Consider the following 11,117-nt stretch of genomic DNA (forward strand, 5'->3'; position numbering starts at 1 on the left):
TGTGCAGGGAAGGTCAGAGGTTAAACATCACTGCAGATAAAAAAAAAAAACAGACAAACAAACAAACAAAAAAAAAAAAACAGCCTTATAACTCAATCAATAGAATGGATTTTACTTGTAGCCTACTTTGCATTTTGTTCAATCATGTATATGTTTTGCATAAACCATATGATGAGGTTAACACCTAAATAAATGGCAATTAGAGAAACTAAATCACGAAATCCAATTGAATTATCCCAATCAATCGATTCCATTGGAAGAAATTTGTCTATTAAATTTGGCCTCTTGAGTAGGTCAACCTAGATAACCCCATAGCACTATGTTGACCTCTTGTGGCTGAAAACAGCACCTTTGTTACTTGTGTAAAAGCAGGCCAAAGGGGTTGGGGATAAGGGGATAGGCACCTGGGTAGTCTCCCTTTCAAGAAATGTTGTTGTAAAGATTTGGCTATTTCTTAGACTATTTAACAAAACAAATCTATCACTGCAGTTCTATGGCTGACGCAGCTTCTATATGCCAGCGAATGCACATAATGACCACAGGTTAAGCCATGCTACATAGCCATGAAAGAACACTGTAATTCTTTTCTTCTGTCTCGATCATAATGTTGATAGCAATGAACTGGTAAACAGCAAACTGGGATGAGATACGCTCTCCCTCTCAAACAAACACACACACACATTGCATACTCAGTGCCAAATCCATTATTGTCTGGTGTTATAAACCATGAGTCCAGTGCACACACATCACTGATCACATGATACAGCATGAACTTGTCCTTTGAAGCTGAATGAGGGGACAGAGAGAACTGAGTATAAATAGGAAAGTAGTAGGAAATGACCAGATTTTGTTAGTTTGAAATGATGTGTCAAATCCACACACAAACACAGACCGACATTTTATGATAACCTGTGGTTGAAAACTGTCCTTCCTGTCTTTCTTGTACAGACAGCAGCACATATCCTCTCGTCTCATTTTCTCCCACATTCATAACACAGAAAAGAGGACTGAACCACATTCCTTTTTTGTTTCCCCACACACTGAGTGTTATTTTTCTCAAGAAACTTAACTCAGTCCAAAAAAATTAAAATGTAGAAAAAAAAAAAAAAAAGGATATTTCAATCTTCACTACCTATAAAGCCCACACATTTTTAATAAAAATGCTTTGATATTATGATATGCCAGAAATATTTGGGATTTATTGAGTTAGAATAAAATTCTGTAATAAAATAATTACATACTTTAGAGTGACACATACACACACACTAACAGACATGCATATGCATAAGATGGTCAGTTAAGAGATTCATGAGAAATCATATATTTTTATTGAAAAAACAAAGAAACGTTGAAAACTGTAATGTCACAGAGGGTACATTTGTATTCAATAAGACATTCTGGCAGGTTAAATACACAGGAATCATTGACAAAGCTAAAGCATGTTGGATGATGATTACAAGCGTGCAGAAGCATAACCAGTACACCACGCAAAGTTGTCTTTTGTTAAAGTTTTGTCCTTCAACAAAGTGAAATGAACTAGCAGCACCATCCAGCATACTGTATAATTCTACTAAAAGGCAAATGACAAAACAAAACCAAAATCAAAAACTATTCAAACTAACCATCTACATATATTGAAAATGAAAAAGGACAAAGCAATCAACTTGTAAAAAACCAAAAAACAGACAAACAAAAACAACAACAACAAATACAACCCACAACAACACCAGCTCACTTTTTGGTGACACAAAGCATTAAAAAAACTACAATCACAAAAAAAAGCAACAAGGTTATTGATTTAACAACATTAAGCTAAAAAAAAATGAAAAATAAAATAATGCTTTTGAGGAATGACTTCCATTGAACAGTGACACAAAAAACTGAAGAGGAAGTATGATTATATTTACAATGAGAAGAAAAGAAAACTTTTAAGAACACGAGAATTTATTCTAGTGCTTTGGTCAATGCTAAATAAATGAGAGCCTTCAGAGGAAGATTTCAGACTTTGGCTTCTGTCACAGCAACAGTTTCCAGCACGAATTAAGTTGCCAACTCTCAATCAAGTATTTTTTTATGGTTTCACACTCTCACAGTGCTTTGAAGGACATCATTAAAAGCATATTAAGCACCATAAGAGTGAACTGTGCGTGTTGTAATAAGGAAATCATACAATCAATGTAAAAACTACCTCCTTGATATTTGGATCAGAGACTAAGTGTTAGTCAGAGGAACTTGCCTTCTTGAGAAAGTGGATTTCTATATTAGTTTGGTAAATGACTAAGCCTAGTTTACTCATTCGATACCTGATAACCACCACATAGGGGGGAAATGGACTCAATGTGAGAAAAACCAATGAACTAATGAGTCATTCTCTGGATTTGCAGGTGCTATTTACCTTAAAGTATATAGTATGTGCAAAAAATAGGATTTAACACTGCATTTCACAGCTGAGTCAAAAATTTGCAATACCTGTCAGTGAAATTTTCTGAAATGGTTAAATGGTATTGAGGATAATGATATTACGTGTCATATTTAATTAGAGATAGTTACCCTGAAAACCTTGATCACATTGTCCTCATTATGGCAGAAAATGAATTCCAATTCTGACAGCTTGGCTTTATGGACATAAAGAGGAAGCACTGAGTTCAAAGTACCTCACTTTCATAAATATGTTGTTAAGCATCCTTCATGTAACCAGTATTTCTAAAAATGGAAATAGAAAAACAAAGGGAAGCATACAAACAGCTGTTCTTTGTGCGTCTATTGCCCGCTAAAGAAACCATCTTTGAAAAGGCACATTTAAATTTCTTCAAATTCTGTTGATAATTCTACTTCATTTTTAATATTTCTAATACTTACACATAGCACTTTAAAGCCATTTTATTTATGTTATATTTGCAGTGGTTGTACTGCTGCAGGGCTACTTGAGAACTTCGACAAATATTTTAGAGAGAAATTAAAATTTGCATTTCTGTTAGAAGTACTCTGAGTTTGAGTAAGACATGAATGTGCCAAGTATATTATGAGAACTCATTATTTTAGATTACAAAATACCTGTTTAGTTCTGTGTGCCACCTTCACTGTTGTACTGTCAAGATCCAAATCCATCTACTAATTTATCCTTCATTTTGTCTGTCTTCATCATATTCACAAAACATTTTCATTTGTGTATTTAAGTGTTATACCTACACGTGTGCAGTGCATGCATGCATTATCTGAGTGTGTGTGACTGATTCTGTTGTGTGTCACAAGGATGCCAATTATTGTATCTATGGGTATGTGCATGCAACTCTAACATGTGTAGTGTATTACTGTGCGTATACTGTATGTTAGATGGGTGAAGGGACCTGTTGCCTTCCATGTCCAGACTGGGAAGAGATTTTCTGAGAGTGCCAGCGAGTCTCCTTGTACACAAACCAAGCATTGCCCGCCCACACAAACATGTTGAGGTAGCCAAACACCTGGAAGAGTGGACAGAAAAAAAGATTTTGTGTTAAGAGAAAACACTACAAAGGAATTGTGATATTTTATGTGTTGCAGAATATGACTGAGACCATTTGTGTTCATTTATTTTTGGGACTTGTGACAGAAAATGTTGATTTAAGCAAACCAGCAGTGTCTGAAGATAAGAAAAAATTAAAGTGCTGTTGCTTTGACTGTCATGTTGCTTAGGTCAGGCTGCTTGATGTTTATGCTATTGCCCAGAAATGTAGTATGATATGAAATGGAGGGATTGACAGAACAGGGTCAGTAAAACAAAGGGCTTGAGATGTGTTGAAACTAAAACTAATCAAACACAGTTGTACATGCAGTCACATGAACAAATTTAAATGTGTAAAAACTTCAAAGTTCCCCAAAAAATCTTAAACTGCCATCAGAGCTGCTCTACATTTGCTCTCACCACAGAGATGTTAAGGGTTCGCATGTTGGTGAACTCTGTGACCTCGCAGGTGATATTGCTTCCTTTGCAGAGTGCCAATGTGCCACTGAGGCCATCAGTGTCTGTGGCATCCTTCACGTTCTGCAGGCCCTTTGCCCAGGCAGATGAGCACACCAGCCACAGGAAGACCAGGATTGCTGTGATCAAAAAGTCCTGTAATCAAAGAGACAAACACAACAGATCTATGGACAGAAGATAGAAAAATTCTGTGACCCTCAAATACTATTCTGAAAGGTTAACTTGACAGAAGAAAGTACGAGCAATACTCACAAAAATGGGTCCAAAGTCAGAGTCCTTGTAGATGTGCATGTAGCCTAAATAAACCAACAATGCCACCATGCTGTACAGGAAGCAGACGGTAGCAATGCCCACAAAGAACTCTGCTGAGGAGGCTGAATCCCCCACCATGTATGTGGTCGTGACAGAGTGGTTACAGAGAGTCGTGTTTCCCACTACGAGTGGGATTTGGCTTAACCTGGCAACAAGACAAGGCAGAGCGTTAACATCAGACAATGCAAACCTGTGTCTGCCACTGAAAACAACTGGAGTCTCACAAAACAATGTGCTGAGTCTCACCTAAATGGGTAGTGGAAGTTGGCATTAAGAGACTCATTCCTGCCATCGCCACAGAAGAGAGATAGGACGTTCTTCCCTGAGAATCCACCACAGCTTCCAAAAGCAAATATGGCCGTGAGCTGTTTGCACAGACGAGAGACGAGGGAAGTGGTTGAGAGATGTGAGAAAACACTGCTCAGCTTCAAGGAAAAAGAACGTTTAACTCAATAAACTTAAGATTATGTATGTTTGTTGAAGTGAGGAGGAGCCATAGCCAATATATTCTTCCCATTGAACCTACAATACAAAAGCAATCACAATGATAATTAGAATTTCTGTATAATTCTTCTCTAGACTGCAGTATTATAAAAAATGGGACTTACATGCAATTGGCAACATTAGTTCTAGCATTTGTCCCTTGAATTCTTCCTTGCAGGGGCAGGAAAGCATCTGATTCAGCATGTGGACCATGTGACACTAATACTCTCCTTAAAACCAACACATACTAAATTCTTTTAGTCAGGCTGCCGGCTATTCAAACCGCAGTAGGAGAAGCAATGATCATATAATTCAGTGGATCTCACGATTATTGACATCCATTGTTTCTGCCCATCCTCACAGCTCCCAACAGCATAACCGCTATGCTACAGAGCAACACTGATTCAGATTTAATGCCCCGCTACAGAGCTTGGCACAGACACACTATCTTGCTTCACACAGCAGGAATTTTCAACAGCTGTGTGTCTTGCTTTTGGACCAGAAACATCCTTGTTTCTCTAAACTGTTTAAAATCTGCATTCACTGATTTTTTGGCCACATGTGGGCAGTGCACTAGGATCTAAAAACAACTCCTACCTAGCATTCCCTCAATAGGATGATGTGGCAAACATGCCAGCAAACAGTGGCTTAATTACTTATTAAGCAGACACAAAACTACTACAGCATTTGTTTGGAGTTGTGTTTTTGGGCACTTGGCAAATGCAAGAGTATTACTCACTCTCTTTTTAGGTCTCCACAAACTTTTTTGGGGAAACATCTGATGCTTTAGGCAGTAAATGCTACTCCATCTTCACTAGTTTGTCGCTGACTTTATCCGTCTGCTGTCTGGTGCTGGTGATAGTGAACCAAAACAGTAAACGCGTCAAAGAAAAGGCTAAAGGTCACAAAGCCTCTCCACAGAGCAGAGTTGAGGAATGATTGTCTGTGGGTACATCACTAAAAGCAACCTTTTCCACATCAGGCATGGTCAGCTGATATTTTATTAATACAAAAATATTGATAAGATGATTGCGTTCTTTTTGCACTCTGGGTGAAAAGTGTTATGTTGTGAAGCACAGACTGTAAAATGAGGACATCTCCCATAATCCATTCATATGAAAAAAGTAATAATAATAATAATAATAAACAAATAAAAACAAAGGATGTTTAGCAGACTAAAATGTATCCAACTTACTGCCATCCATTAAAAGCGCTTACAACAGGGGCAGTTCAACTTTTAGCCTTTGGCATCTCACCAAGACATCCAGCACACACACACACCTCTCGGCCTCTCTCCAGATGTTTCTCCAGATGTCACTGGCTGCCACTTCCTGTTTTTCTAGCTACACACCACTATAAGTATCAACTCTCAGCATTCCTGCTCCGCGGACTCTTGTCCCTCTCCTGTATTGAAGTCACAGCTTAAACAACTGTAACAGTCAGCGAGGACCAAACACATGCGTCAACATTTTGATCATTTTGTTTAGTTTCCAATGTAACAGTTCAGCTTTAATGAATTTATCAATGGTTTCCAAAGATCCTGACACACAGCAATAACCCTCCAGAGCCGTATCAGAGCCTGTGGCTTAGGCATCTCAGACATCTGAAAACCTCTGGGGCCCAAATCAATGAACAATCCTGGCTGCTAAATTACATTAAAAGCAGTGCATGTTTCTCAAAACCAAGCTGTGAGGCACCATCTTGAATCACACAGCAAGCAATCACACACAATATGCAATAGACATTAAAATGCAGGTAAGATATGCAAACAGTGACAAGTCAGTATATAAAAAAACAGAAGAACTGCATCTTGTGGGGAAGATGTGTAAGCTGACTTAGGTAAGACAAAAAAAAGAAGTTGTCACAAGTCCAAAAACAGAGAGAAACAGCTTTCTCATCATTATTCTAGATCCTAAGTGAATGGAGCCTCCTTTAAGCACCAGCCACGCCTTCCTGTTTACTACTATATGGCAGATAATATCGAGGGAGACATCAGTGTTTAGGCCAAAACTCAAAAATGCCAAGCCCTCCCTTTCATTTAGAGTATGTTGATTAGGCGTTGGAATGTAAACAAAACAACCTGTTAGATAGTTGTATTTCACCTTTAGTGCTTCAGTCAGAATGAATTTAGGAATTTATTTATGAATGAAAGTAACAACTTTTAAATCTTTGTGTTACTGTAGTTAGATCATATTATCATCATTATGGTGGTGTCATATGGAAGTCATTGGGATTTCGTATGGATTGCTGTTAATTGGATAATCCAATACAATGGGTTAAATAATCTACCAAATGCTTAGTTAAGGTTAGTACAACAGTGATATTTTGGGGTAAGTGGTGTTTGTTCAGCTATCTGCTTCATTAGGCTGATGACTCAAACTCCGGGACTGAGTTAAAAGCATTTAATGTAGAATGTAGCGATTAGTACTGTTTTGCTGGTGAGGTCCTCTGGATGAACACCCAGGAAAGCCCCCAACATTAAAAGAGTTATTATTTGGCCCCTGGCAAATAAGAAATGATGCTGTTAAATGAAGGTTATGTAAGGCCAACACAGTGAAACACACACACACACACACACACACACACACACACAGCCTTGTCCTGAGTCAGATGACTGAGTGTTACTGCTGCTCTACAGCTTTGTAAGTAAGTGTGTGTGTGTGTGTGTGTGTGTGTGTGTGTGTGTGTGTGTGTGTGTGTGTGTGTGTGTGTGTGTGTGTGTAATGAGAAAACAATAACTGAGAGAAACTAGCTGAGCTGTATTACTCACACTGGATTTCTCTGACCCAGTTCTGTAGAGCAAAACTGAGGACTGGACTTTTTATAGGCAACTGTTGCTGGGCCTCCCCAGACACACAAACCCAGAACGTGGATACGAACATCTGAGCAGAATGTCTCAATCATCTCACACAGTTACTCAGAAGTAAATTATTGCTGAGCGATGCATTAATCTCTCACTGTGTCCCCTGAAGGGGCAGGCCCATGAGCTGAACTCACGTCTCTTCTCCAAACAGTTTATCTTCACTTTTAATCCCTGATCTCTTCGGTCTAACGTGTGAGAAAGGTCTGTGAAAATATTATAATTTGAGCACAATGTTGGGAGGTTTGTTTTGCTTGCTCATACATTGTTACTCACCCTTTCCACTATCAGATTGTGTAAAAACTCTGAAGCTGCAGCTAGAACTACAATTAATTCTAAAATTAAAAAAATAAAAGTATTACAATTTATTCTTATAATTTAGTAGAATACATTCTCGTTTCCCTAGTTTATAAATCTGTTAGTTGCTTACTAAGTGGTTTTTCCTCAAGTGCCAGGAAAAAAAAAGGGAAAATCCAAGGATCAAGAAAAGCACTGAACCTCCCTGTCCACTGACACACACCATCCCACTCACACACACTTCTAACTTACCCACTCCACCAGTTTGACGAAGCCCAGTGGCTCTTTGAGCGGGGACAAGTTCAGCCGAAATCCGGTCATCATAACTGCGCTTCTGATCCTCCCCCCCAAAAAGAAATCTCTCTCCAAGTCGTTCCTTAACTGTGGATGTTGGACCAACAGGGAGGAAAAAGGGGGAGTCGTCCTGCAGAGTGACGTGGGTCCAACTGCTGCCGCTGCAAAAAATGACCGCACTCATGTAATTTTTACGCGAGCCAACTTTGTGCAAAAACAAGAGGAGCCAACTTTTGCCGTGGAAGTGGAATCAACCCAATCCCTGAAACTGCAACTTCAGGGATCTTTAAAGAACAAAAGCTGCCTCTTTGTCTTGGAGGAGCCTTCGGTCGAGGTGGGTGTGTGGATTTTTTTGCAGTGTTGCTTGAGAAGCGATCGAGTTCCCAGCGCTCCGCTTGGTGTTGATGCGTAAGTACGCAGGCGACGCAGCGGATGAGGAGCGTAAAGTGTGCCAAATTACGCTTTCCAGTCGGTGCCCAGGCGTCATGTGTGTTGACTTACAGGGAGAAGGACTCTAAATGTAAAAAACGTCAGGCTATTTGTTCTTCTGTATAAAACCTGAGGGGGGAAAGAATCAAGCAGCACAAAGACAAGTTAAAATGCCTGCAGTCATGATATTGCCAATGGTGTGATATAACACAGAGATTCAGCTGCCTCTGGATATCTCACATCAAATAAATTCACCCTGCTTTAACAAGTAGGTGGATTTTAACTTGGAGATGGTTCACTACAGGCTGTGTTGTTAAACAAAGCACTTTGACCTGCAGATATGTACGAAATGAGTGGATTGAGTCTTGTGACCCTCATTCGCAAACCACTGATCCTCTGGAGGCTCTCAGCTGGGACAAAGAAAGAGGTTTAGCTCAGAGACTAGAGGGAAAGTGAGTAAAGGGTCATTTCACCAAGAAGACAACACTGATTTGATCCCCACGAATGGCATGAGACTGAACCTTAACCACAAACCAGACAACACGGGTGGAGGGCTTTGGACTGGATTAAAGGGGAAGTACACCCATTATAAAGTGTGACATCAAATTGAGCTGTGTGGTCACCAACCTACTTGCCATGTTTGTTTCTTTTCTTTTTTTTGACAAAGATTAGCATTAGATACTAATCGTCTTGAGTCTTGTGTGTGCTTTCTGTGCTTTAGTTCAACCGAATCCTTGCACATGGTTCCATCCCCCGGTCTTTTCTTTTCTCCAGGGAAACTTATTCTGCTGCTTCTCCTCATTTTCTGGCTCCTCATCTGGGAATGAAACAGATATATTGACTTTGCCTTTGACACATGCAAAACAGAAGCAGTTCCTCCCCCTCTCAAGGCGAAAGCTTTGAGCCTGTTTCACTTCTGACCACATCTAAGCGTGTCGACACACCCTGAACTACACTTCTGGCAGCAAAGTGAAAAGTTAAAACAACAGAAGAAACTTGACTAAACTTTTAAATCAGTTTCCCATAAATGTTGCCATCTGCTGCTAACTTTGTTAAAAGTGAGACAGAACCGAGATTTACTCATTATCCCAACCTGCGTTTTTTTTTTTTTAAATAGGCCTTCATCAAGCATTTACATATTTGCTGCAGGTAATAAGCATTGAATGATGAGATAATAAAAATTAGTGACGCTTTTTTTCTGCGAGTTCAGAATAATTAGGAAGGAGTTCCCCGGATAGAAGCATGTCATTTTCTCCTAATCAGTTTGAAATCAGTGCCTTTCCAATTGCTTTCTAATAAATTTCAGTTCACTGGCGGTCTAATCTAGAAAGTGCCAGCAGTTGGTGCACAGCAGGTCATCATAATATGCAAATATATGCCTGCAGGCAAGCAGGACATTCATGGAATTTGACAAATAATGTTTGTAAAAATATATTAATCATCTACTGGGGCTTCAATAGAGATCTTCTAAGGAAATGATTAAAATAACAGACCTATTTACTTTTTCACTGTAGAGTTTGGGAGCTCCAAGAAAGATGTTTAACTACAATGAGAACTAATGATGAGTAGGGTTAGGGTTAGACGACAGACAGAAGGAGTCACAGTTCCCATTCACTGCGTCCTGCATGAAATGAAAAAGACAGAAAAACAAACAAACAAAAAAACAACCCAAAACCTCATTATTCTAAATTAATTCAGTAAAATAAATAGACATAATGAATCAACCATTTCAAACTGACAGGGTGGCATCTTTAATCAGTGTATTGTTTACAATATAGCAATGTTAGTTAAAATATCCGTTGGGAGAGACTTTGGGACAACCAACATATACATACAAGTAAAACAACAACAACATAAAGAAAAAAATATTCACAAACACTTTTTCATCCATTACACATGAGGCATTCTTACAGGACTGCACACATACACCCACACAAACAGAAGCTAAAAGCTTGACAGTCAAAAAACAAAAAAAGACAAAAGAAAAACGGTCACACTGCCAGTTCAGTCAAGCAGTTTTGGATATTTCTTCTGTTGGTACAAAAATGGTCGTTCTGAGAAAAATAATGATAATATTATCTGGTGTGGTCGTCTCCCTATCCCGCCCTCTCTGCTTCCAGCCAAACTAGTTGTTGTATGTACAAGTGAGAAGGCAGTATGGCCGCATCGTTTGTAAATAAGGATATTTACTGCAATATTTCTGGCATTTTTTTTTCTCCTTTGTCATACAAAATAAAATTTCTCTGAGGTAAGAACCGAGACAGTATCAAAATAGTAAAATCAAAATTTTCCTAAAATGCACCCCATATTTGGAAAAGAAAAGAGGACAAGTGTGTTGCTTCACCAGAACAACTGGACAACAAATGATTCTTGACAGATATCACCAGTGTCAGAAACAGAAGAAATATTAAGAGAATGATGTGACATTGCTTCAGCGCATGACCGACTGTGGTGTGGAACAGCGTAGGTAAGATTGAGCAGGGT

At 38.9% G+C, this 11,117-nt stretch overlaps 1 protein-coding gene across 1 annotated transcript; it reads right to left on the minus strand.

Annotated features, from left to right (window-relative positions):
- Positions 1-1,177: 1,177 nt before the first annotated feature.
- On the minus strand, positions 1,178-8,290 carry sypl1 (synaptophysin-like 1). The gene is made up of 5 exons (XM_029495183.1): positions 8,163-8,290; positions 4,517-4,635; positions 4,211-4,415; positions 3,902-4,093; positions 1,178-3,461 (listed from the first exon to the last, which is right to left on the minus strand). The coding sequence occupies exons 1-5, from the start codon at positions 8,232-8,234 to the stop codon at positions 3,330-3,332; spliced, it is 720 nt and encodes a 239-aa protein (XP_029351043.1). The 5' UTR covers positions 8,235-8,290; the 3' UTR covers positions 1,178-3,329.
- Positions 8,291-11,117: the final 2,827 nt, after the last annotated feature.

Source organism: Echeneis naucrates, chromosome 23, assembly GCF_900963305.1.
Source record: "Echeneis naucrates chromosome 23, fEcheNa1.1, whole genome shotgun sequence".
Classification (NCBI taxonomy): domain Eukaryota; kingdom Metazoa; phylum Chordata; class Actinopteri; order Carangiformes; family Echeneidae; genus Echeneis; species Echeneis naucrates.